The sequence below is a fragment of the Aspergillus affinis genome (assembly GCF_023601865.1).
Source record: "Aspergillus affinis strain CMG 70 chromosome Unknown NODE_160_length_67721_cov_86_405579, whole genome shotgun sequence".
NCBI classification, from domain to species: Eukaryota; Fungi; Ascomycota; class Eurotiomycetes; order Eurotiales; family Aspergillaceae; genus Aspergillus; species Aspergillus affinis.
The window spans coordinates 1,298-28,258 of NW_026515941.1; the positions used below are offsets into that span (position 1 = coordinate 1,298).

At 49.4% G+C, this 26,961-nt stretch overlaps 8 protein-coding genes across 8 annotated transcripts; 4 read left to right on the forward strand and 4 right to left on the reverse strand.

The window, feature by feature from the left end:
- Positions 1-533: 533 nt before the first annotated feature.
- KD926_002795 (cation-translocating P-type ATPase) lies at positions 534-3,856 on the reverse strand (the record flags this gene model as incomplete). The annotated part of the gene is made up of 3 exons (XM_053094356.1): positions 534-3,171; positions 3,256-3,521; positions 3,635-3,856. 3 exons carry the CDS (start codon positions 3,854-3,856, stop codon positions 534-536), a joined length of 3,126 nt encoding a protein of 1,041 aa, XP_052950844.1.
- Positions 3,857-5,249: 1,393 nt separating this feature from the next.
- On the forward strand, positions 5,250-6,034 carry KD926_002796 (palmitoyltransferase YKT6; the record flags this gene model as incomplete). The annotated part of the gene is made up of 3 exons (XM_053094357.1): positions 5,250-5,270; positions 5,329-5,853; positions 5,915-6,034. 3 exons carry the CDS (start codon positions 5,250-5,252, stop codon positions 6,032-6,034), a joined length of 666 nt encoding a protein of 221 aa, XP_052950845.1.
- Positions 6,035-7,972: 1,938 nt separating this feature from the next.
- On the forward strand, positions 7,973-8,947 carry KD926_002797 (uncharacterized protein; the record flags this gene model as incomplete). The annotated part of the gene is made up of 2 exons (XM_053094359.1): positions 7,973-8,121; positions 8,173-8,947. 2 exons carry the CDS (start codon positions 7,973-7,975, stop codon positions 8,945-8,947), a joined length of 924 nt encoding a protein of 307 aa, XP_052950846.1.
- A 7,673-nt stretch (positions 8,948-16,620) lies between these two features.
- Positions 16,621-18,181, forward strand: KD926_002798 (putative MFS transporter; the record flags this gene model as incomplete). Its single annotated transcript, XM_053094360.1, has 3 exons — positions 16,621-16,791; positions 16,841-16,977; positions 17,038-18,181. The coding sequence occupies 3 exons, from the start codon at positions 16,621-16,623 to the stop codon at positions 18,179-18,181; spliced, it is 1,452 nt and encodes a 483-aa protein (XP_052950847.1).
- Positions 18,182-19,515: 1,334 nt separating this feature from the next.
- KD926_002799 (uncharacterized protein) lies at positions 19,516-19,815 on the forward strand (the record flags this gene model as incomplete). The annotated part of the gene is made up of 1 exon (XM_053094361.1): positions 19,516-19,815. One exon carries the CDS (start codon positions 19,516-19,518, stop codon positions 19,813-19,815), a length of 300 nt encoding a protein of 99 aa, XP_052950848.1.
- Positions 19,816-20,268: 453 nt separating this feature from the next.
- On the reverse strand, positions 20,269-20,629 carry KD926_002800 (uncharacterized protein; the record flags this gene model as incomplete). The annotated part of the gene is made up of 2 exons (XM_053094362.1): positions 20,269-20,300; positions 20,374-20,629. The coding sequence occupies 2 exons, from the start codon at positions 20,627-20,629 to the stop codon at positions 20,269-20,271; spliced, it is 288 nt and encodes a 95-aa protein (XP_052950849.1).
- A 729-nt stretch (positions 20,630-21,358) lies between these two features.
- Positions 21,359-23,235, reverse strand: KD926_002801 (cytochrome P450; the record flags this gene model as incomplete). The annotated part of the gene is made up of 4 exons (XM_053094363.1): positions 21,359-21,585; positions 21,655-21,756; positions 21,832-22,223; positions 22,295-23,235. The coding sequence occupies 4 exons, from the start codon at positions 23,233-23,235 to the stop codon at positions 21,359-21,361; spliced, it is 1,662 nt and encodes a 553-aa protein (XP_052950850.1).
- A 434-nt stretch (positions 23,236-23,669) lies between these two features.
- On the reverse strand, positions 23,670-25,172 carry KD926_002802 (endo-1,4-beta-xylanase; the record flags this gene model as incomplete). Its single annotated transcript, XM_053094364.1, has 9 exons — positions 23,670-23,759; positions 23,810-23,875; positions 23,920-24,008; positions 24,216-24,304; positions 24,355-24,500; positions 24,549-24,670; positions 24,722-24,770; positions 24,837-24,877; positions 24,932-25,172. The coding sequence occupies 9 exons, from the start codon at positions 25,170-25,172 to the stop codon at positions 23,670-23,672; spliced, it is 933 nt and encodes a 310-aa protein (XP_052950851.1).
- Between the last annotated feature and the right edge of the window lie 1,789 nt (positions 25,173-26,961).

Below are 26,961 nucleotides of genomic sequence, written 5' to 3' on the forward strand. Positions count from 1 at the left end.
ATTTATTCTGTAGACATTCTGGGTGCCTGAGACACTAAGTGCCAAGAGCTTCACCTGGTTTTTGTATGCATCCTTCTTCATATGAACACGCAGCAACCTTCTGAAACCGAGAGAATGATGAAGGTTCGAGATCAGCTCGCTAGGCAGTAGTTAATTAATGTCAATGTTTCGCGTTTGAATTCCTTCAAGGCTTCTAGTTATCACGGAAAAGAGAATTGTACCCTCTTGCTCCAACCTGATTTTCAATTTTCAGCTATTTTTTTCTACTACTGCTACTTCCCACCCAAGGATCTACTAAATAGAATCTATAATGCACTAGCTATCAACTATCTTGTGGTACCAAACTGCCAGGCACCGTGGCAAATGAGTGACTAGTTTGAAAAATCCCCTACCATCGTCTCTCCTGTCTACCTCATCTCTTCAATTCCAGTAAAGTCCATGACACCAGTTAGTCAGTTCCTGAATCGCAGTTCCATAAACCCAGAGTTATTGTTATCACCCTGACCCATATATCGGAGCAGGGGAAGTAATGGTTAAGGAAGCATGTGAGATTCTCTCTCGACGCTGTCCGTCGATGATTTCCTCATCTTCCGACGAAAGAAGACGCGCTTAGCCCACTTCCAGACCTCAACGCCTAAGAAAAAGAGCACAGCCTCCACAAAGACAATACCCCATTCCCACGAGATGACCGTATGTTTGAACACGACATGGTTGATCACGGGGATATAAATGATGGGGAAGATCGTGATCCACCCGGCCATGATGGACCAGAAGAGGAACTGATTCCGCCACACGTCGTGCATCCACTGCGTGAAATACTTCTTGGATTTGGGCTGCATGCGGAAGAAGGATCTTCGCATGTTGACCATCTCCCAGGCCAAGAAGAGGGCGAACCATGTAAGACAAACAAAGGTTGTGGCTCGGGCGCGGAACACCAGCTCGCATTCTTCGGAGTATTCGCTATTGCAGCCGCGGCCGAGATTGCCGTCGCCGAATCCCCACATGCGGATGGAAAAGGCTGAAAGGCAGAGCGCGGCGGTCCAGAAGCCGTAGACTAAGGTATCGATGATAACTTCCCAGGTGAAAATACCTTGCTTGGTTTGGGGTGGACGGTCCATGATGTCAGACGCGGCTACCTCCATTCCAAGTCCCATGTCGGGCATGCCGGAGGTGATCATGATAATCCAGAGAATTTCAACGGGGGCGAGAGGGAACACGGACCGACCGTCTTTATCTTTGAAGGCTAAGCCGATCAATAATGTGCATGCCTGAGCGATATTCTCGGCCAACAGGTGGAGAACAAATTTCTGGATGTTGTCGAAAATCCGACGACCTTCCTCCACGGCATTCAGAATCGATGCAAAGTTGTCATCGCTAAGAATGATGTCCGAGGCATCCTTCGCTACATCTGATCCTGCCTGGCCCATAGCGATTCCGACATCCGCATGTTTGAGGGAAGGCGAATCATTGACCCCGTCACCAGTCATAGCGGCGAAACGTCCACGTCGATGTAAGGCATCGATCATTCGAACCTTTGTCTGAGGTGCGCAGCGTGCGATGACCAGAGGTAAGGTAGGAAGTGCATCCACTTCGGCATCGGTAAGCTTATCGAATTCGCCTGCGGTCATGACCATAGCATCGGCAACATCAGCAGCGACCGTGGTGAGATCAGAGGGAACGATTCCGACTTGTTGCGCAATGGCTTTGGCGGTCCCAGGATGATCTCCAGTGACCATGTGCACCTCAATCCCGGCTTTGAAACATGCTTGGATTGATGATGCGGTCTCTGGACGGGGTGGATCATACAAACCGATGAGTCCGAGGAAACAAAGGTCCTTTTCAATCTCATCGCGGTCCAGGTCGGAGCCTTCAAGAAGCCGAGCCTGTTCAACGTAAGGTCGGTTTGCCAAAGCCAACACCCGAAGACCCATTTGGGCCAGCTCCTCCATGTTTTGGAAGATTTGACTGCGGTATTCATCGGTCATTGGCACGGGAGTGGATGAGTCTTGGTCCCAGATCACCGTTGTACAGGAGTCCACAATGCGCTCAACTGCACCCTTCGTGAAAACCATTTGACGTTCTTCCTGGGCTGTGATTTTGGTGAAGATGACCGACATTTTCTTGATCGTCGAATCGAACGGAAATTCCGCCTTTTGATGCCAAACAGCGCCCTGACCCTTAGTCCAACGGTCTCGGTTCCAGTTGAATCTCGAAGCGAACACTTCAATCGCGATCTCAGTTGGCTCTCCACGTGCACTCCATTCTCCCTGCTCGGACTTATAGACATGAGAGAGATTGGCCATGGATGCCACATCCAAGAAGTCCTCGAGCTGGCGATTTCCGACGACAAGTCCTTCGACGTTCTCTGCGGGAGGACCTTCCTTTTCATCATCGAATTGCATTGGAGACAAGGGGGTGAAAGTCACCTCACCGATCGTGGGATTGAAAGGCTCATTAGAGTTTCCGACCGAGTAGGTGCCTCGAGAGGGGATCCATGCTTTCTTGACTACCATTTTACCCTGGGTCAGAGTGCCAGTTTTATCGGAACAGATATCGGTGACTGCACCCAACGCCTCGAGAGAATCCAATTTGCGGACGATCACGTTCCGTTCGACCATCCGTTTAGTTCCAACAGCCATGGTTATAGTTAAAACAACGACCAAGCAGGCCGGAATCATACTGAGACCAGTGCCGACAGCGTACAAGATTACCTCGTTGTTGCTGCTGAACAAATTCGCAGCCATAACAATGATCGCAAAGAGCACGGCAACTCCAAACAAGAGGATCGCCAGTTTGGAAAGCTTCCTCTGCAATGGAGTGCCTACATTGACACCAAGGAAGCGACCTACAGCGTCTGTCCCGGTCAAGGTCCAGGCCTGGACATACCATCTCTTCTTGGTCTCGCCGTTGGGGCCACGTTTGACCTGGCGCTTTTTGCTATTGCTAGCACGTAGGGCAGCAGCAATGGAGCCAATTTCGGTCGCCATACCTGTTCCAATGACCACGCCACGGGCGCGGCCCCTTGTCACTGTGCTGGAACTATAGGCGATATTCAGACGGTCTCCTGGCCCCGTATCCTCCTTGAATGTGGAGTCGCATTCTTTGGTGACAGGGAGGGATTCTCCAGTGAGAAGTGCTTCGTCTGTATCGAAATTGACTGCCTCAACCAATCTGTGAAATATTTCTGTCAGTATGGTTCTGTTTCGCAGAGACTGAAGTCAAGGCGCGGCTTGCTGGCCTGAGGCGAAGACTCACCTGATATCAGCCGGGACGGTGTCACCTGTTCTCAATTCAACCATATCGCCAGGGACGATGTCAGTCGAAGGAATTGAAAAGGTCTGACCATCACGAGATACAGTTCCAGTAGGCGAGCTCAGAGAATGCAAGGACTCCATGGTCTTTTCCGCAGCATATTCCTGAAAGAAACCGACAACTATATTCAAGACAATGACGGCGCAAATAACACCGCCCTCAATCCATGACTTGATTCCAAAACTGACTGCCATGGCCAGCAGGAGCACCTGCAATTACGAATTGGATCAGATTCTGGGAGTTCTCATAACACTGGGAGTTGAGAAAAGAACAAAAAAGTGGGCCGCTTAACTAGCATCATTGCGTTTGCGACCTGGCGCACGAGGATCTTGATCACAGATACGCCCTCGCCTTCCTCCAGTTTGTTTGGTCCATATTCTTGGAGGCGACGCGAAGCTTCCTCATTGCTCAGACCCTCATCAATCCTGGTCTCCAACTCCTTGATGACCACGTGGTAAGGGAGTGTATGGGCGGGATGGCTCAAGGGTGAGCCAGGGACCCCGGCGAAGACGCTGGGGCTGTCACGCTGTTTTCCGTCCGTCATATGCAATTTTCCTATCGCTGGGAAAAGCTCAATGGCACTTGTCTAGCAGAAAACAAAGATAAGTCTCACTGATGTTCACGACCAAGGACATCAAGCTCTTTAAGTGATCGAGACCATTTGCCCAGCATTAGCCAAGACGATGGACTCTGTTAGTGTGAAGTGCAATAACCAGTTCCCTGTCATCTCTACCAGTAAGAGTGATGAACAGCACAGCATCCACCAACACGTGGATTGGTCAACCCGATGATAGGTACTTAACTGGTTAACTAACAGTTGTCGCCAAGGATTTCCTCTTTATGCCAAGGCGATGTTGATGGATGGACGAATCCGGGGGCAGCGACAGGTCCACCAGCAGATAATACGAGGATTCCCATTACTACATCGTCCCGTCATCGAGATGGTGAAACTTGGGTGCATTCAGAGTTCTCCACTGTGCTACCTGAGATTCCCGGGGGTCGTGGCAAATGTAACACCTTACAACCGAACCTCGGAAAATCCGTCTGGCAGCACTGCAGGGATGTGCAATATGGACGGAGCTTCCGCTGCGAGAGTATTTGATACAGCAGATTTGATATCCTCCGTAGGAGCTCTCAGTCTCGTGTGGAGAGGGGTCTCTTCATGCTGTTGTGACATTCCTGACAGAAAACTGTCCGGCGACCAGCATGCCAACGTGAGGCAACTGGGATTGTCTTCCAGGTTGGGCATCTGGAGTGACGAGTAGCCACGAATTCCAGAGTACTTTGTACAATATAGGTTCAAATGTTGTACCTACGGTGTAAATGGTTGTGACACATCCAACAATCCTCAAACGTCAGTCCGGCCACATCTGAGGGGTTCGTACTGCTCGTGTGCCAGGCTGATCTCTCTTAGGCATATTCCTAATTTTGTCATGTCAGCGAATTCAAGCAAATGACTTTGTTCCAGGCGACACGATTCGACTAAGCTCCTGCACGATAAATCTCTGTAGAACAAGCCTAGCGTTTATGTTGTGTCAAGTCGTCTAGGATATTTTCTGCTGTGTTTTACTATCATGCGTTAGCTCAAAGATGAGCTTGTAAATGAGTAACACATTATGCAAGTCGACGATGGTAGGAGCCACCGACCGCAGTCGAAGTATTTTCGATAGATTGTCATATTTGAAGCTACTTTGAATGGTGCAATATCAGTACAGGTTGTGGCAAACTATAAGATTGATTTTTATTCTCATAAGAAATGCCCTGCACGATTCCATCATGAACAAGTCGACTTGGTGAATCTGGAATACCTAAAGAAACCGGTTTGGTAGGGAGGCGGTGAGGCCTCAGGCTTTTCCGCTCCAACTTCGACCCCCGCAACTTCAGTTTCCGCTGTCATCGACGTCAGCCATCCCAGCTTCCCCTGAACACCCTCAAAAATGAAGCTCCTCTACATCGGAGTATGTCTTTCCTGACCAGAGTATTCTCATCTACTGATACATCGTTTCTACCACCCAGATTATCAATAATGGCCAACAGCCCGCCGTGGAGCTGTGCGCCGAGCGCGAGTTGAGCAGCTACTCGCGTTTCACCCGGAGCAACATCAGCGAGTTCATGACCATGTTCAGCAAGACGGTAGCCGAACGAACGAAACAGGGCCAGAGACAGGATATCGAGGAACAGGGCAAGTTATCGTCTTTGTCTCCGGTCGCATCCCCGTACCGGCCCCTATCCACGATTCTAACCATCACGTCATTTACAGATTTCACATTCCACGTCTATGCCCGGACCCAAAATATCGCCGCTGTCATCATTAGCGACAAGGAGTATCCGTCTTTGGCGGCGCACCAGATCCTCTCGAAAGCCCTCGACGAGTTCCTCGCTCAACACCCCAACGCCGACTCCTCCAGGAACCCCGTGACCTTCGCGCCGCTGCGAACATACATCACGACGTACCAGGACCCGCAGCAGGTCGACAGCATCATGAAGATTCAGAAGGAGCTGGACGAGACGAAGATTGTCCTTCACAAGACCATCGAGAGTGTGCGTATACCACAGAGTTTTGTTAGCAAGGGGGCGACCGCTAACGATAATTGCTGTATAGGTTCTCGAGCGAGGCGAGAAAATCGACGATCTGGTCACCAAGAGTGAGGGGCTCAGCGCACAGAGTAAAATGTTCTACACTTCCGCGAAGAAGCAGAACTCCTGCTGTGTTATCTGCTAGTTTGTGTTATCTTCCACACACTTACTGGATTTTCTTCTTCTTTTTCCTTTCTGGACGGACGCCAGGCTTGTGTGGAATATTAATCGGGGGCGTTTCTGTTTATCTTTTCATGTCTTCTTCTCTTCTTTTTCTCTTTTACACAGCCATTTTTGCGTTCAATTTTGCAGTTCTCGCCGATCGCGTTCACATGAGAAAGTTGTTGGTGATTTGGTCCCACTATGATAGGCGGTCTTCCGTACGATGAGATACCTCAGGCATCCGCTCTCTTAGAGTTAATATATATTTCCGAATTTTCTGTGCTCGATCTTGGATTCATGATGTGGTCGTTTTCTGCTTGGGTTTGCGGTAGTGAACGGGGCTCATGGTGGACGCGTGACTAATTGATGATAGGAAGGTTTATAATTTTGACCGCAAGGCAATCGGTTCCGCGCATTTTGGTCCAGTCTAAGTGGATCTTGGCTTGAATTATGCTTCTTCTGGCGGTATGGCTAACGAGCAGTTATAGGAAATTGTGCATAAGCTAGTGTTGGGGATTAATGCCGTTCTGTCCGCGACGATGATCAGCAGAGACCCAAATCCAGCTTCTTTTCGCCGAGGAGATTCATTATTTTATCGATTGGAGCATTCCGCCGATCTCCGTCGCTCACCATCGCCTGGAGATTTCTGTTGATTGGACCCTGAGCTAGCTTTCATATAGACCACCCGGGTCTCCCCGCGAGTCACTCCATGTTCCCGGGCCGTCTCCATCGCTTCCTCATCGACTCCGTACTCCGCATGGTCCTTCCAAGAACAGAATGCGTGGGAGGAGCGAAACTGTGTTTGCTTGTTGGCCGTCAATCCTGGATAGTGATCGCCTTATTACTGTTGGCCACTGGGAATAGTCAGTTCAACTGCCGGCTGGTGGTGTGCCTACGGGTTTGCCTACGGAGTATGACATCAATCTCTTGACGCCTTGCATCCTCTGAGTTGCAACAATTATCAATCGATTGCAGTAATCCAGACTAGCGCTAACTCGTGGACCTGAAAGTTGCGAGTCCCCTTGCGGTCTTGCCGGTCTCACCGATCCGACTCTTGAGCACGTGACATTAGCCTCGCTGACTAAGCCCAGCACAAATTTTGTGAGACGTGTTCAATTATTGAGGCCTGAAAGAAAAGGCTGAAGCAATTCGCTTTGCTGAAAGCTGAAACAAATTAGAGGAACACCACGACATTTCTACGTCGAACACTCGTGTTTTACCTATTTATAGGCCGAAAATAGCGGCGGTGCAACGATGAGGCGAAGACACCCTCGGCCAACGCAGCGTATTCGCTGTCCACACTTGTCCAGTAAGGGACTGGTAGCCAGGTAGGGCAATAGAATAGGGTAATCCCCTTAGGGCATCCCCACCCGCCACCGCCATTTTCTCTTCTAGAATCCGATCAGCAATTCGAGTTCCTTGGGTCGATACGTTATCTGGTGGGAGATTCTGTCGGCCTCTCAGCCATTCATGCTGGCCCCGAATCCACCGATAGTACCCGGCTTCCCGGCCCGGTCGCCTGCTATTGGCCGGCACCGCCGAGTTCCCCATGTGCAGAATCACCCTGGTCGACGGATAACTAGTATACTAGGGAGTAAATAATGCTAGTAGTTGTCGGACTATGGGCATTGTGGGAATTGGGCGTCATTGATCTACTGCTCGTCTCGACCGTTACTCATATAGCCCCTCACTGAACTGTCCTTCCCTCCTTTATCTCTCTATCAGTTCCCATCTTTCACTCCTTTCTGCATATTCAAGCATTTCAGCGCAAGGTGAGTACCTTCTTGCCACTCCGGTCTAGGACTACGGTGAATTTTAACGAACTCCAGGGTTTCATTTGTTGTTCCATTCCCTGCTACCTCAAGAGTCATTCCCAGGGGTTTCCCCCTAACTTAGACGTTCTCTCTCCGCAACACCAGGGATGACTGTTATGGCCCAAGACCTAGACGTCAAGTCCGCCCTGCGCTTCAACATGCGCAGGAACCGACTTGCAGAATGTTTGACTGCGGATGCCTTGATTGCTGCGGGTTCGGCAACATTGGTGACTCCTTCGGTCATGATCCTGGATCGGTATGTCGCTCGGATCGGTATTCTATTGAGGCCATTGACTAACATCCACAGTCTCGTGGTCGAAAAATCATCCCATAACCAACCTCTCCTCCCCGCATTCCGTCGCCACCTATGGGCCTCTATCACACAGCCCGCGACTTTCCTTACCTCTCGACCTACGCTCCTAGTTTGGTCCCTGTACGCGGCAACTTTCGCAACAGCAAACGCGTCCGAGACCATTCTGGAGCGAGTATACCCTCATGTCGACCAAGCTATTGCCGGGGCTACAACTTTCCTTTCCACCTTTGTTGTCAATTCCTCCGTCGGCATTTGGAAAGACATCAAGTTCGCTCAATTGTTCGGCCACAAACACACCCCTCCTCCTAAACCTACGCCATCCGCCGCCCCTTCTACCTCAGCTCCCCCATCGCAGAGCAAGATCCTCCGTTCCGTCAGCCGTTCTATCCCCATATCCGCCTACTCCGCCTTTCTCCTTCGCGACGGCCTCACAATCTTCGGCTCCTTCGGCCTTCCCGCCATGGTCTCGGCTTCTATCCCGGATTCCATCGCGTCAGCCGAGTACCTTAAGATCCTCATTGCACAACTCGCCATTCCGGCTTCCATCCAGCTCGTCAGCACCCCTATCCACCTCCTCGGTCTAGACCTCTACAACCGCCCTACGGCACTCCCCGCAGCAGACCGTTTCTCCCGAGTCAGCCGGGACTGGATCGGCGCATCTCTCACGCGCATGTGTCGAATCATCCCGGCTTTTGGGCTAGGCGGATTCGTGAACACAGAGGGCCGAGCCATCCTTCACGACCAACTGCGACGGTGCGGGGAGGAATGAGCGAGGGAACGTGGCGGAATCGGTACATCAGTGGATCCCGCATGCCCAAGGAAATAGCGGGCTCCACTCTCTCTCCCTTCCAGACAGATAAATGGCTCTTTGGCTGGCTCTGGTACCTAGGGCTGGCTGCTTGGTTGCCCTACATGGCTACCCGATCGGGCTAGTTGTCACGCCCCCCACCACCTGCCCTGACCGGGCCGGTTGAGTGCCGGGCTGCAAGGCTCCGGCTGGACTGGACTTCTTCTACAACTCTCCACGACCCGACCGGGTAGATACGGCGGTTTGCTTCGGTTGCGATTGTACATATTTTTGATTATTGGGAAACTGCCCTTGGCGGTTCTCAAGATCCTCGATGACGTGGTCGACTACTCAACTCGACCCGACGAGATACATACACACACACTACACCCATAAATGAGATAAGATATCCCACGTTTATATTATGATCAATACATTTATCCAAATACAAACATTGAACAAATTAGGTTTCCCCGGAAAGGATTGCTCTGCCTAGACGGTTAAAATGTTCTTTTCCCGCAAGAGATATTAAAGTTCAAGATCTACCCCACGTCCAGTTGCCGTATTTGCCTGAGGCACACACCGCCGTTGAACCGGCCCGATGTGAAAAGAATTGCAACAATTGAACATGCTCAAGTCTCTCGCGCCTTTAGAATGCCTGCTCTTGTGATTTGAGGGTACAGATGAACAGGAACTTCAAGAATGTAATGAGGGATCCGTTGATATAACCCTGAAAGCCCAAAGAAGTGTACAGAGATCGAAACACCTACTATTAACTACCATTAAGTAGTTGTTCCACGCCAAATTTGGTCCATTTGCCGAGCGAATGCCGATTTATTGCCATTCAAACGAAAGGAAATTTTCGTTTTCGTGTTCATAGCGAGAGAGATGTCTGGGATTGCGATTTGTAGAGGGTTTTCGGGGATCCATTGTATCTTTGAATCGCGTCACGAAGCAATGCTATCTATCAAGAGAATATGGCCGTAGACATGTATTTTGGCCTGGCGAATTGCAAAGCCTGAACTTGTTGTTATATGAGAGAAAGGATCTTGAAATGCGATGCATGTAGGACGAACGCAAGACTGGCATCATGGGCGTGCGGAGAGGGGTACGTATCGACGAAAATCGCGCATCGGTAGCCACCAAAACCGAACTCGCAGGGACTTTTTGTCCTGAGAAACATCCAAGGGCTCGACCTCAATGCGTGCTTGCCCCCAAAGAGCATGAACAAGAGTAGCAAGTTCAAAATCCAATTACGTGTAGTCCCACCCCCAATGTTCGGGTAATAGTTTCACAGGATACGCAGCACAAGCGTCATGTCGCCTTTGGGTTTGGACGCTGCCGTCTGGCTTCTTTCATGTTCTCTCTGCGGAGTTGACTGCACGATTCACCTACATATTCTCAGATTCGACTTTCAGTTCCAGCGTATGAAAGACCCGTGTCCGAGGGCACCATTTGTCTCATAATCGCCGTGGGAGAGAAGAGGAAAGAACCTCTATATGACCGAGACACAAGTGGTATATAGACTTGACAAACACGCAAGAGCAGACAGAATAGACGCTGTCACACAGAGACAAGTACAAATAGGCCTCACAAGATATACTGATATACGAAGAAAAGAATCGATCAGTGGACCGCCAATCTTGAATCATTAACAGAATATTATCTCCCCATGTAGCAGCCTTTTTAGCAGCAGTAGCCTCCAATATTCCAAGGAAAAGTGAAATTGGCGTCCCTGGCCTCCTTATCCTGATTTTCCCAAATGTACCGGGAAGCAGCTGGTCTTCATCAGGTCTGTCAGCCATTCCTGGTCATTGTTAGTCAAAATGCGCACAACATTCGTTCTTTAGGTCCTTGGGTGATCTTATTTGGTAAAAGGCTGAGTGCTCTCTCGGGAAAATATTCGTATTTGTAGTCATCAAGGGTTTCTCAGTACATGCAAAGCCCGGGGCTATTGTACTTTGTGGCTCATCAGATAGCAGCATAATGGAGAATCGGCGACTTAAGACACAGTCAACCGGAGGCTGCCTGCCACCGCCATAATCGGGCATGTGTCTTCATTGTCGTCACAGAGTAGACCGGCGTACCATCTGTCCTGGGAAGCGTCCTGGGAGGCGCCTTGGAAGTCGTTGTACCAGGTGTTCAGTCGACCCAGAGAGTCATTTGCTAGAGGCGTGTGAAATATTGCGTGATTATTGGCATTTTGCTCTGTGAAAATACGTTCATATTCCTAGCGTGCTCTCTCGCTTCTCCACTTACGCATGTCTAAAGCGTATGCATATAGAGCATTGATAAAGTCTGACTGATAGACCTGTAGTATGAACAAGATTTGACGAAAACGGCATGAAGGTGAAGCAAATCTCTCGCTGAGCATAAAGTCGACCACCTCGATCACCAACGCCTGCACGAATACAAGTGTCAGGCTGGTTCTGAGGGGGAATTGGATCTCCAGAGCCTGCCTGATACATTTTGAGATGTTCAGGGGGAAAGTCGGCAGTAAACTCAAGGGGACCTTGATAGCGGTCTCTAAGTCGATCTTTCGCGCGTTTTGGTAGATGAACACACTGCTTTTTCGGAGTTTCAGCGTTCCTAGGTTCGCACTGTAAGGCGCCGGCTCGAGTCTTATCACAGGAGCTTTGGTGTCCAAAGGTTGTCTTTTCTGGTGTTGAGAAGAGTGAAAAGATACTTTGGGCGGCAGTGATCGCCCAGATTAGTGATCCATCAAAACGTAGATCGTCCCCTGCACTGGTTTGATACAGAGCAAAACATCTTGTATGTGCAGTTCGATTTCTTTGAACGCCGCTTTTGTGCTGCGTTGGGATAGAGGTTCCCCCATTTTGTGATAGTAGGGTCACCTGTGCTCGGTATGGTGATATTACCAGCACATCTGTCTGGTCGCAGCAGGGCGTGTGGTAATCTCAGTTTTTGCAGGACTGTAACTAGAATGAACTGCCTGTATTTGTTTTGCCGACATGGTATATGAATCCAATCTCGTTGGCAGATACCAAGATTTTTCGCCCACCCAAAACGCACTGCACCTTGGCATACAAAGGATGCGTGATTAGCCAGTTCTCGAAAGCAACCTCGCATTTGGAAAAAATGGAGACTCTCTTGGCTCTCAGAACAAAATGAGGTTTTAATTCTTGTGCACTCGCTGCGGGCAGATACCACTTCGCCATCATAGTATACCGCAGAAGTCGGAGGTTGCTGTTTTCACCCGGGCTTGGATATTTGCTGTAGTCATGGTTGTTTTATTGTTTGCATAATATCTTCACTTATGGTGAATAGAAACGTCTTTATTGTGACCAGGCTGCCAAATCCTTCTTTTCTCGACGAATCATCTCTATGGCACAGTTGATTGACCGGCGAGACGCTGGCTATGCCCTAGGGGCAGCAATCGGGACGACACGATTGGATCAAAACTTTGCGCAGAATTGATATGGAAAAGACTCTGCCGTATGCCGATGGGCCACATGCTGCAAGCACATTGCGCCAAGTATTCTGCTTCTGCTTCTGGGAAAAGTCTCATCATTTCTGTAATCGCCATTCACCAAGAAATCGAACGAACAAAGCTCCTGATGAGGGATCGAATTTTAAGACCGCAAAGTGTCCCAAAACTTTGTTTCGGTTTGCCATTCGTCCATGTCGGTTGGTAGGTGTGTCAGGGTTGGGGTTCGTTTTTTGGTAGGGGGCCCTTCTGGCCAGGACTCTTCTATCTGCTCGAGCTGCTCTGTCTCCTTGGGCTTCTTTGGCTCGTTGCGCCCTTTTGGCTTCGCTGCATTCGAAGAAAACTTCCGCTTGGTGCCAATTTCGTGAAAATTACACATGGGCAGTGGGAGGGGTAGTAGAAACGTATAAGAACGAGTTTTGCTCTTTCAGATGTATTCGAAGCTTTAAATTTCGAAGTCTTGTTTGTTTTCGGCACACCACCAGGATTCGTCTGGCCTTTGTCCATCAAACACGGGGACGTGAAGTAAGCTTCAAACAAGCGATTTCAACAGTTTTAGTCCAAGGAATCCAGAAGATTGGATTTGGGAGATATGTTTGAGAGATACCTCGCAAAGACACTTGAATCATCCCAATGTCTTTCGGAGAATGATAGTCTTCTGTATGTTGGGCCCTGTCTGCTCGATTGATTCTTGAGTTAAGACTTTTTGTATAGAATATGACCTAAGCAATTCTGTAGCGTGGCTCATCCACGGTCCTAGCCAAGCCGCTGAGGTTCCAGCTTCTTTCTGGGCCACGCCTTCCAGAAAACTCGCAGGAGCAGGTACTGAAGTCGTGTGGCCCTCGAAGCAGAGAGTAATTTTTCCTCGTGGATTGGACCTTATCCGGGGGAATGATAAACTCGACCAGCTCTTTGGCAGTCTTTATCCCTTGGTAAGTCTAGTCCTTTTCGATTTTCTTAACGCGTTGTTTGAGGTAGTTGATCCACTTAGGAGAGACTATTAACATATAGAGTGGCGGGGGCGAAATTTGGACCTAAGGAATGGTGGGATTATCTCAACAACAGCTCGGTCGTCGGATTCATCATTTGCGGTGCTAAAGGAAGGGTAGGTTTGTCCGTTTTATTGCGTAAAAGCGTGGACCCATTTTCTTTTGAAACTGTTGTGGGTTGTTGTATTTCCAGCTGCTTATACTTTCAGGATCTGAATTTATTTTCACCAGCAAAGCACTAGCTGCAGCTGGTATTTTGATAGAAAGCAGCATTTCATTTCAGATTGTTGTGGGAGACAGAATAAAACCTACTTTTGGGATTGTAGGTATTTCAATATGTAGTCGTCGCAATCATTGGACCATAGTGAGTGTGTGTGTGTGTGTGTAGTCTGCGGTTCCAGACACTCTAGCTCTGCGCTCAGAGATTGTGCAAGAAAGAGGGTATTCATAGTACATCTTGAGTAATGGCTCATCACTGTGACTTTCGAGTCTGACAACGTCTAGAATCATCTAGAGTGGTGACCCTCTGGCTTTTGTAGGTTCAATCAACCTTTCGTCATAACAAATGCTCCGATGATGGCTGGAGTGTGCTTCAACATCATCGGCGTAGAGTATCAATGGGTGTCGGAGAAAGGAGGCTGTCGAAACTGGTGTTCGCTCTGGCATATTTCTGCGACTAATGCTCGATAAAGCAGGGAAACAACTTCGTGTAAGGAAATGCCCGAGGTCATTTAGCTGAAATCCACGCATGTGGCCAATATCCTTATCATAAGATCCTCCTTTTCCGGTGGAAATTTCTTTCTTGTTTTCCACAAAAACAGAACTTGAGAAAGGAGTGGATGGAAATGGTGCTCTATTCGCCCTTTTAGACGAATTACGCTGTCCAGTAGACACCGAGGTTTATCAACGATCGCTGCTTGAAGTATGCCGACTAATTTATAAGACCCTGGAAAACCCAGAAACCCCGTAGCTTCATGGACATTGGACATTGTCCGAGTGGCTTGAATGCAAAAAATCCCCGTTCCCATGGTCTGGGGGGGGGGGGTGTCGATAGAGTAATGTGGTTGCAAAAGACGAGAAATTCTGTCTGAAGAAAAATAAAAATAAAAAGGCGAGCTTTGGGGTTTCTTTCCCCTGTGACCCATCTCTGTAAAGGGCCTGTAAATCTTGAACAAGCCCACAAAAGGCTCATGGTGGTCTTCAAAGCATTGCTCTTGCGTATCAGCAGAGTCAGCGATGACTCTATCCAATGCATTAATCAGGACCCAGGGACATAAAGGGCACGTATTTCAATGAGCCCTGTCCCAAGCTTGCCGGATATTCAAGGCAGCTGATAGACTTCCTGTCTTGACTTCCTGTTGGTCTTTTGAATGCCATTTGTCGATCTTTTCCGCAAGAGGAATTGAAAATATTTCGGAAAATGTTCTGACTGACGCTATATCTTCAGGTAGATCGAGAGGTTCAAACGCTAGACGAGCGTGACCCCAAAGGTCATGAACAATCGTGGAAACGCATATCGGGTTTTCGGAGTCTCTGTACATGATTCTGGAAAGGGTGTCTGAGACCTTCTACAATCCAGGAGTGATATGTGTTGAGTGTAGAACGACGACGTCCGTTTTTCATTGGGACTTGGGCATTGCCCAGAATATAGGCTGCCTAAAGACCGTTGAGGCACAAATCCCTGGAACGAGAGTTAGTCGCATTGATCTAGGGGGTGCATGGTAGGAAAGGTAGTTACGCTTCGATCCGATAAAATCGATATTGAGCACCTCCATCATCGAAAGAATGAAGTACAAAATTTGGCTCTGCCCTTGCGGCATCTTCATGTTGGTATGTAGAAAGAGACGCCGCCCCATAGTTATGAGGCCATGTACGAATATAAGCAGTAGAAAAGGCCACCTGACCTTTTTCTAGTAAAAAAATGGGGCCATAAGATAGATATCTTGTCAAGGTGAGGAAGATAGATGTAAGAGAGATGGATGGTGAGGAGTCAAGGCGGGTGGATGGGGGATATTTATGAAGAGGATTAGTAGGATTATTAACTCATTGCCTCGTGTCGGCGATGAATGATATCTTACGATTAACTAGAGGATGTCTTGTGTGAATTGAGATGGTGAAGTTGATGATGGGCAGACTACGAAGGTCGCTTTTAGGGCTTAGGTGAATGGCTGGTTCTGTAGGAATTCTCTTTGATACCAAAGCAGGAGAGCGAAGCCAAGTACTTCTCACCGGAAATTAAAAAGCAGCACTGTGAATTGAGCCCCACTCAGTGACAAATTCTGCAATGTCTTCCTGGTAGTCCGAGTGCTATGCTGACCAGGCGCTCAAACGAGCTCGTTCCTCTCTGGGTGACAGGGTTGGATGTTTGCGGTAGGACACGTATCAGGAACTCGGCCCCTTCCCATGGTAGAGATGCGTATCCCGTACTGTCAGAGACAGGGTAGGGTGCCTTGCAAATTGACCAAGCATAGGACACAAGCATACATGTCAAACATTCTAACATGGAAAAACATCGCGATCGTATTACGACTTATCCAGACACGACGCATGGACGGTCTTTGCCCTAGACAGCGACACATGGTCTGGATGTAGAACCCCTATTATCAATAAGCAAGATAACTATATCCGATGTAGTCCCAACATGCGAGTCAGAAAAACAACTCCCCAGACCCCGAATGACAAATAAACATGCCAGAAATTCATAGTTATCCGACCCTATCTGTCAGTCCAAATCTTACAGCCGAGTCTACGCCGCCAACAGACCCCGGATAACAAGCTCTCCCTGTTTATCCGACACTAACGATTCCTTCGACGATCAAACACAACCCTCGGTGGCGAGTCCCCGCCATCAGTGGGCTCGGATAAAGAAGAGGCGCACTGCTAGCTCTGCTATACGGCATCATCCTCGAATCATGCCCCGCGGATAGAGAAGGGCCAAGACGACGGAACGGTCTTGGCTCGGACGAGCTACAAAAAGCTTCTGGTCACCCCGCATCGGTCAGCATGCTTCCCCGTGGGGAAGGCCCATGCTTTCATTTGACATGTCATGGGAGGGGATGGGCAGCAGCTTTTCCGATGCGTGAGAGGCTTGGCTTCGTGGGTGGATTATATTATGTAGGACGGCCATGCGGAGGGGATGTGACCTTTTTGCTTGACATCTTGACTTGTTCGAGTTTGACAGCCGACTTTCCTTGAGGAAACAGAGCACCGTCGCCGATATGGAAATAAAATCAAATGACGTGGCGAAGCGAGGAGAAGAGCATATTGAACATGTCGAGCAGAACGATGAACCGTTGAAGTCCACTACGCAATATGATCGATTCGGGTCGGCGAAGAAGACGGATCCGAAGGAGATTGCGCTGGTGAGGAAAATTGATATCTACATGATGGTAAGTTCTCTCGAACATCGTCGAATATGTGAAGCTAATATGTAACCAGCCCATTCTCTGGCTCATGTACTTCCTCAACTTCCTAGACCGAAATGCCATGGTCAATGGCAAGCTCAACAGTTTGTCGTCAGACCTCAAGTTAGAAGGGACGCAGTACAACACCTGCGTTAGTATTCTATTTGTTGGGTAGGATGATAACCGTAACGCTATGACCATCCCATGAGGCTAATATGCTCCCAACTGCAGATATCTGCTCGGCCAAGTCCCCTCGAACATGCTGCTCAACCGAGTCAAACCATCTCTGTTCATGGGCGGCTTCATGACCGCCTGGGCCATCGTCTCCATCCTCAACTGCATCGTCAAGGACTACCACGGCCTCCTCATCTGCCGACTGATTCTCGGCATCGTCGAATCCCCCTTCTACCCAGGCGCTCTCTTCATGATCAGTCAATTCTACAACCGCAAAGAAGCCACCACGCGCATGGCCATCCTCTACACCGGCAACATGCTCGCGAGCGCCTTCTCCGGGCTGATCGCCGCGGGAGTCTTCGCCGGACTCGATGGCTCTCACGGCCTCGCCGGATGGCGCTGGCTCTTTCTCATCCAAGGCGTGATCACTCTCGTCGTCGCCCTGTCCGCCTTCTTCCTTCTCCCCGACTCACCCCTTCAAACACGGTGGTTGAGCCCAGAGGAGCGCCAACTCGCCCATGACCGCATCGCGCGAGACACGACCCAAAAGCAAGAAGGAACCAGCACCTGGGTCGGACTCCGCGAAGCCTGCACGGACTACCGGACATGGATCTTCGCACTGATGTGCAACCTGCATCTGTCAGCCAACGGGTTCAAGAACTTCATGCCCACCGTCGTGAAGACCCTCGGCTTCAGCTCCACCGTCACGCTAGTTCTCACCTGCCCGCCCTATCTCATCGCCACATTCACCTCGATCGCAGTCTCGTGGTCCTCGGGCCGCTTCAACGAACGCACCTGGCACGTCACGGTCTCGAAGGCGCTCGCAATCGTCGGGTTCGCAGTCGCCTGTGGAACGTTGAACGTGGGCGCGCGCTACTTCGCCATGGTCCTCTTCGTCGGCGCCACGTACGGCGTCAATAACATCAACATCGCCTGGGTGGCCGCGACGGTCGGGCAGACGGACGAGAAGAAAGCCGTGGCCATCGCGTTGACGAATACCCTAGGGAATCTGGCGAGCGTGTACACACCGTATCTGTGGCCGGATTCGGACGCCCCGAGGTTCTCACTGGCCATGTACTGCAGTATTGGGTTCTCGGCAGGCGTGGTGGTTTGTGCGTGGATTATGAAATTTATTTTGATCCGCGAGAATCGGCGCATTCGGGCGATGGATTCGGAGGCGATTAACTTCTACGCGTACTAGGAGGGAGCGGAGAGGAATGTAATGTCGGTATTGTTACGAGTTGTGCAAGCTGGGTAAGAAACTGGAGTTTGGGGGGTTTGGTTTTTTTTATTGTTTAGCCCTGCTGGTCAATGATTTTATATGTGATGAGGATATGATAGCTGTGGCTGGACTTATCCCTAGTCAGTACAGAAATTGGAAAAGCAATATTGTCCAAAACACGTTTCTATGAAGGAGTCTATTTTTAGAAGTCTACGGAAGTGTGGCCCGGCATGGTAATCTAATCTAACTGACTGGGGGATTTTCTCCAGAATAGACATTGAAATCATCTCTTATGAGACCGATATTTCAATAACGCCCTGTGTTTTTCTTGCAGCACGGGCGTTCGTGTTCCTTAGTAGTTTGAGAATACGAGCCAAGTAGCTTATATTAGAACAATTGGGCCGGTAAAAGAAGCAAAGATAAAAGATAACAACAAAAATAAACAAATGTATAAAGAATCAATAAACAGCGATCATGTAGGATTTCTTCGTTTCGTTTCTATCTCAAACCCTCCGCATCTTAATGATATCACCTCAAACAGCGTAAGCTGACTGGCGTCGATCCTCGATCCTGGTGGATCCAGATCGGATCCCCCTCCTTCTTCCCCGGACCGCATCGGGCTACACATGGCGTTTCAGGGTTTATTGGGGGTGGTTTTAACTTTATTTGAGCTTCGTATTGCTGACTGTACCCTATAATTCACGTTCATTCTACTTCGCCTTCAGATAATTTGGTGCTGTGTAAGGATAGGAGTGGCTATGCTGGGTTTGTAATCAATGCGGCATAACCCTACGCGCTGGTGTTCCGCTCCTATATACCCTTTTCAGTGTCTGATTTCTAAGTAATCCCATATTATGGGATGCGGTTGGACATGGTCTTATCAGCTGTGGACGTCTACAGAGCGAGTGCCAAGAGAATGGGGGTTCCCGGCGATTTCTTTTCCAAGGGGGCTGAAAGCTGATGGGGATAGGCAGTGCAGGGGCAGAATGAAGAGTATCTCTGTTTTTTATGCTCTTGAAGATGATTTCCCACGCTGCACTCAAACAGCCACTGGTTTCAATGCTAGGTCATGAGGTCTTTGTTGTCGGATCCTGGCCTGGGCTGAATGTGACCATTTCGTTGCAACTATCATCAGATGGGAAATAGACAGAGAATGAGAAAAGATATAAATCTGAGCCATTAGACCCTTCTCAGCTTCAATCACAAAGACATCTCCAGTTCTAATTCCCTCCTGAACATACTGTTCTCGCAAATCAAACAATCAAACGACTCAAATCAGAACAAACCAGACCAAAGCAAGTCAATCCCTCGAAATGAGAATCCCAACCTACGTCTCCATTTTTCTCGCCGTTCTCGTCTTGGGTGCCGGCGCCTCTCCTATCGCAAACGAAGGATCCGATGTCCCTGCACCAAACCCCGGAAATAATCCTCACGGCCCGGGACAAGGTGGTGATGGCGAAGGTGATGGTCCCGGACAAGGAGGACAAGAACATGAGAACCCCGGAGAGGGCGATGGCCCGGCGTGGAAGGTCCGTCGTGTGGTGGAGACGGATGTGCCGGGTTTAATTCAGACAGGTGTTGTTGGGTTGCCGACAGCTACGCCGTCGTTTTAGGGGTCGTTGCTAGGAATTTGGATGAATTGAGATGGTCGGGGCTTTGTCAGAGATGTGGCTGAAGCTTCATGGGCGAGGTGGTAATCACTGGTAATCACTGGCGGATGCGAGCCGGGATTTGTCGTCTGGTCTGGTTTTGCGCAAGTGAGATGGGTGGTGATGATCTGCGGTGGAACAAGCCAGAGCAACAGTTTTTTTTTTTTTTTTTTTTTTTTTGTTTTGAAGGATTTTTGTATTATATATTGTCTGGCTTTGCTGAGAAGGAGAACAAGAAATGGAGGGGTATCGCGGAAATCAAAATCGCATTCATCGACATTTATTACCTATTTATCGCATAAATCATTCCTACAAGATGGATTTAGATCAGTTAACCGGCCCAATCCCAAGATTCAATCAACCCACTCACCCCATAAGCATTGCGCCCGTAACTCCGGTAAAAGCAATTCAAACAAATCAATACCTCGAACCACTGCCGGTCTCGTAGTCTATGCGTCCATTAGCATCGCCATCACTCACACAGCAGGCCCAAAACAAAAAGAGGAATGGGGTTGAACGTACACCCTGCCTCCACGTCCCTATTACCATTCCTATTATGACGATACCCTCCGGTCCCCACGGCCTTCGACTCCCTATGAAGCCTACCCATGTTCTTCAATCGCACCGAGCGCATGTAGAGTCCCTGCTCGCGCGGCGGGCTGAATTGATCTTCTGTCCGATTGGGAAACCATTGTTTCGTGAGGGCGGCACCGAGCGAGACAACGGCGAGACAGGCGACCACGACGATGACGATGATAGCGGCGGTAGGAATACCCATTTGGTTTGTTCTGGGAGTTTTGAGTTGCGATGATGATGGTGGGGTTTTTTGGCGGGGTCTTGAGGTCTTGGGTGGTTGATGTGGCGGAGTGAAATGATGGAAACAATGAGCTCATTCAATTGTAGGAGACCAGCTAGTGGGAGGTGATGAAAGGGAATTGAGATGCGCTGTGCCTTGTTGGCTTGCTTCGTGTCACGTCACCTAGTAGTCGGTTGAAAGGTAGATAATCAAATAGATGGAGGTGAGCAGGGTTGATGGCATATTGCGACTAGGATGAAAAAGAGAAGGATGGAGAGATGGTGATGAGGAGAGGATGACGATGAGGAGAGAGGATTGTCAAGTGACCGTCTCGTCCTGGTGCGGGGAATTCTCACTGGCAGCGGAAGATGCCTGGTGGCTGCCTGTTGCGTTGTACGACGCCCGTCGTGTGTGGCGGTGATGTCTCACCTAGTGTGAGGTCTAGATGGTCGAAAGTGAAGTGCATTCATTTAGTGGTGATCTCCCCACTAGTGAGTGTCTAGACCCCAAAGCTTAAGCATGGTCGATACTGCGGCCTCTATAGTAGTAGATGGAGTGAACCTTTAGCCTAACCCACCAATCCTCAGCCCAAAAGATACCCAGTCGCGCTGTCCGTGAAACGAACCGATTTGGATGGTCTTGAAATACTCGGGTTTAAAGGAACAGGCGTGGTTGAGCCCGAAATCCCCGAATCTCTTTATCCCACCAACCTCAGGCAACCACATTCACAAGCCCATTACCGGCTCCCTGCTCTCTTCTTCTTCGCAAAACAACCATCAATTTCCCCGGAAACAAAGCAAAATTGTCCTGTGCGTCGTCTTCAAATTGCCGTAGATTTTCACCCGGCGCAAAGTCAAAATCAAACTCCATGACGAGCCGCGCGATGGTCGTCCGAAGATTCATCAAGGCCAGCGGTTTGCCGATGCAGCCCGATTGTCCTGTCATGGAGGAAGTTCCTTAGCCATACCAAACAAGTGATATCAAAGGGAGGAGTGAAAGATGCTTACCGATCGAAAACGGGGCAAACGCGGATTTATCGCGAATTAGCTCGGGAGAACTATACCATCGTTCGGGGATGAAGGAGTTAGGGTTGACGTAGCATCGTTCCGCTGAGCACGCCGTTAGCATTCCCTCCAAGCCTGGTGAAGAATGTAATAGCGAAAGAAAAGGGAGGGAGAACATACATCTTCCCAGCACATATTGCGGACACATGACCGTCATGCCACCCGGAATCCATACTCCCTCGATGAGGATACCCTCCGGCGGTGTCTTCCGCTGCATGTGGCACGGCACGGCAGGATACAGACGCAACGCTTCATTGATCACCCCGTTCAGATGCTCGAGATGCTGGATCTTGACGTGCTGGAAGTCTCCATCCGGTTCGATGTGCGGCGCCAGCTCGCTGCGCAGTTTAGAAATCTCCGCAGGGTTCCTCAGCAGCTCGTACATCATCGTCGCCAAAGTAGTGGCACTGGTATCGCTGCCCGCTGTTATGATTAGACGCGAGTCGCCTCCTAGTAGCTGCTGGTCTTCCTTGGTGGGCTCACGGCCATCGAGATGGGAGATGAGCGCAGCGCTGATGTCGGGAATCGAAGGGGGATTCTTCAAATGATGGTTGGTCAGGTGGGCTCAATTCAACATACATACTCCTCAAAGTTCTCAAAGAAAAGGTCAAACAATACCTCGATCCGTCGATTTAATCTCTCCGTGGCCCAATCTAGATAGAGATGCCAGTTTTTCGATGCCCCGGGGATACGAGTAAAAAGGCACAACATCCACACCGGCAGAAACAACCCCACGAAATCTATCATGGCGCCCATATTCTGAATAGAACCAATGAGTTCACCTCTTTCGATGCCACCAAAGCCCTCCCCGAATGCCATATCCCCCATTATATCGAATGTGTAGAGGTTGAACCATTTCCGAAGCTCAAGAGGCTCGTCGGCCATACCGGTTAACCGATCCAGCAGTCGTTGTCGGTAGGGGCGCATGCGCACCTCATATCCACGGAGTTGGCTATCGCCGAATGCAGGGCTCCAGGCGCGTCGTCGTTTACGATGCTCTGCCGGATCACGCATTGACTGGAGAGACTTCGAGGGATGGTCCAGGTCGTAAAAAGCGGCCTTGGTGCAGCGAGTATTGGGGCCGTAGATGGTGGCAATCCCACTCGAATGGACGATAGAGAGAGTGGACGGACCGATGCGCACGATAGGACCGTATACTTTGTGGAGGACAGAAACCTTGCGATGGGCGTCACGTTTTAGAACCTTTGTCGAAAACCAGAGAGGTGAGATGCGTGCGGCGATGGGACCGGGAAAGTGTCGAAGAGGATGGTGAAAGAGGCGATATAGGATAAGGCTCGCGTAGAGGCCCACGAAGAAGTAAGTCGTGTGCTGTAGTGTGATGGCGAGAGATGTGCTCCATGGCTGGTATTGCTGGTATTGTAGGAAGGCAACTCCGGATGCGATGGCAACAAAAAAGGCTTGCAGGTAGTCCATGCCATACAGATGGTGCTCGCCTTTGTTGAAATAGGCGATGTGTGATGCTGCGCCTGCCACGAGACAAAAGACTATAGAGGACAACATCATGCTAGGTATGGGTGGGTGACCTCATCTTCTCAGGAGGGTCTGAACTAGATTAAATCGGTTTCATTTACAGTGAGTGGTCACATCCTATTCGAGTCCGTGTGAAACATTCCTCGTGGTGACTAGGTTGCTCGATGGAATTCTGCTGACTCGAGATGCATTCGTATCGGTCAGACTCCACAATGCGACTGGAAGAACCGAGGTCACGCATTACATACATATGTGGGTGAGCCGAAGAGGAAGCAGGATTAGTGATGGGAGAGAGAGTGTGCTTTTCTATGTTCATCACGCTGTATGTATAGTCTGATATGCCTATACTTCTTGTAATTGGATTGATTCACATCGAGAGTCTCCCATCCGGTGATACATGTTTATCCAGCAACGCATTCCACGCAAGCCTTTGCAGCCCCTTAGCTATTTTACCCGTTCTTCTTTATCTACAAAGCATCGATGATAGCGTTGTACGCGTCCTTGGGCTGATAGTTACTGTCAAACAACAAGGGGGCGCTGTCAGAGCGCCACGAGTCCTGATTCCAATTAGCTGAAATCTCAACACGAACGTTCCTCGCGTGCTTACCTTGTCCGAAACACCCCAGACGGTGACACCAACGCAGGCCTCCAGGTCCAAGCAGGCATTTACGACCTAGTTCGTTAGCCATGGCTTCGTGTCATGCAAGAGAGACTCACATTCAAGTAATCCTCCGAGCTTGCGCCAGCAATGTCGAGTTCCGTCACGGCAATCTCGGAAACACCGGTGCCCGCGAGTGCGCTAAGAGCTGTGTTTGAAATTAATTTAATTTCCGCTTGCTTGGGACGGGAGACTTATCCTGAGACACCGGAAGAGGGGAATGCGCCATCGCTTGATAGAGTTAGTATCTTTTATGTACCTACAGCCCGGGCCTCAGCCTACCTGATATGGGTTTGCGATCCTGCCTGCAGTCAGTACTTCACTCAGCTAATAAAGTCTGTCTTTATGGACTCACCAATTCCATCAATGGGAATGCCTGCATCCAACCACTTCTTCACGAAGCTCACCATACCCTTGGTCTTGGCATAATCGGCCGAGTCCAAGCTACTCTAGTTAGTCCGTCATTTATTGGAGCCTGTCTGAGAATATCTTACTTGTAATCGTTGATGTACAACTTGGCATCTGGGTCCGCCTCACGAGCAGTCTCAAAGGCAATTCGAACAAAGTCCTCGCCAAGGACGCTGGAGAAGACGCTGTCTCGGAGGGTGCCGTCCTCGTCTAGGATCTCGTTGACCACATCCTGGATATGTTAGACTTTGTGTCGTATTTTGCGGTTGGTTTGACATACCCAGGCATAGACCTTTCCCTTGTATTGGCCCATCACCTTGTTGATGTGGTTCTTGATAACGTCGGTCAGGGTATCCTTGTCGGAAATGCTCGACACCCACGAGGGAAGCTGCGAGTGCCAGACTGCGGCTGTTAGAGCGAATCGTGCCATAAATTACCCGTGGAAGAGCATACCGAGAGTATGGCCGCGCACAAGCTTATCGTTGCTCTGGGCATAGTCGACCTAATGTTATAATCTTGTTAGCATCTTTCCCTCACCTATTTACATAGAAGAGTGGAATCCACAAACCAACGCATCTGCTCCATCCAAAGTGAAGCTTCCCTCAGTCGCTAAAAGAATTAGCCAAATAACCTTTCTGTGATTGAAGATAAAGGAGAACTCACGTTCAGTAGAATCCCACTTCATGCTGTTCTCTGGGGTCAATTGGCCAAAATCCGCCGCGACGATTGCCTCATTCTGGCTGTTCTGCAACAAGGCCTGGTCGGAAGCCGTGCCGAAGTATTTCTTCCCATGCGAAGTGAAGGCTTCGTTAATGCTGGACGATGCCTGTCGAGTAATGACTCTGGCCGAGGCAACTGAAGCCAGGAGGGTGATAGTACTGGCGAGATTCTTAATATACACCATGTTGATCGAGTCGGAGGATGTCTTTTTTAAGAAAGATGGAAATAAGTTGAATTGATTTGACCTGCGGGCTAGATTGACCTCCTCCAGCGTTTGACTACCTTTTAAATGATTCAATTTCAACGTTTCAAACAGCAGAGCTAGGGCAAGTTAACCATCTTTAGGCTAATCTGCTTCCTTTCCCAATCGGGCGCGGAACTAAGGCATTCCAAACCAGCGCCGTTTCAGCCAAGATGTGCTCTTCTACCTACACAAAAGTGACGATCGACAACCTTACTTGCCTTTTCAATTCAAAATTGTCTTTCCAAATATCCCCGCTTCACGGACAACGCACCGTCGGCTGAACGGTAGTGTGATATTTGTCACTAGCCAGGGACTTCTGCAGGAGTTCAATCTCCAACAGCCCCGTGGATAAAAGGGTAAACGGATGCCCCCTGAGCTCTAGAACCAAGCGTACCTTGAGAAAGAGGAAAGGACCTGTATTGGTTGATATCATCCGATCGATTCGGTTCTTCATCCGGGACTTTAGGTATCAGCCGGAGTGGAAAAAATGAAAAACTCACTCTCACCCAGCGATCATCCGGGACTTCAGATAGAATGCTTCCACAGCGTCTGCCCAGCGGTGCGGAGTACCACCGACTCTGTGTCTGTAGTTGTTCACTCTAGAAGACCTACCATGACCGTGGCTGTGAAGCGTAAATTCAGCATCCCCTCCTCCATCTGGGATAGAGCATCCCTGGCAAATGGAGATCGGCAGTTCAGATGCGGAATTGGGAAGATGCCCTTGAATTGTCAGCCATTAGAAACCGCGATGATCGGACCCGTGACATCATTAATGTGGAGATCAAAAGGAGGCACTCTCCACTTTCCGCCGTTGAGGGCTGGCTCACGATTCTCGTTTTGCTTTTTGGGGGCCAGAAGGAGGCATCAATGAAATGATGAAACGGCCCCTCTTCTGCCGCTGATAGAGCAATGGCCTTGGCTCCAATCTGCAGGAATCATTCCATATGTTTGACAGATCAGCTCTCTCACTACTGCGGTAATCAATTGCCGTGTGAAGGTTTGTTCAAGGTGATCGATCGCCACGACCACGTGATGCCAGCGGCCTCAACAGGAAGTCAGACCAAACGAAATGTGTAAATGGCAGTAGAGTCTTAGTGCTCTATCTTTCATATGTATTATGACAGCGACATGGCTGTATCGCCTACTCAATCGGGAGTGAAATGCTTGAATTCTCTATGGAAAGGGGTTGGGCACTATTGCCAAGCCGCCATGTAGGGAAGGCGGACTGAGGCGGCAGTATCGCCAACATATTATGTTCCATCTGTGATAATTGGCTGTGTTGTATCAGTGGCTTGATCCACTGTTTGATCATGGCAGATGCAGGCTTGCTGGGCGCCTAGGCTGACCTAGTATTAGACTGAGATGGAAATAGAATCAGTAGTCAGAACGCACCGTTCGATAACGTAAACCACAACCGAGCCGCGGATCTAAACGAGCCGCGGATCCTTTGCCGTAGCCACCACTACTTGAAGCTATTTAACCACTAACACCATTAAATTCGATTAATTAAATATATAAAAATTTAGCTACTTATTTGTACAACTCCGAATTGTATGTCCAACTGTCCCACAGCCGCTACAGCGGGGCGGAGCCCGTTGGCGAGGTGTAGGAGTAGATTGCTCAGGTTGCTCATTAAGCTGCATATCAAGCTGCTGAACGCGATTATCACCTTCCTGTACATTAAGGAGGCAGTCATTACCTAGTGCAGCACGCTTCCTTGCTTTCTTTT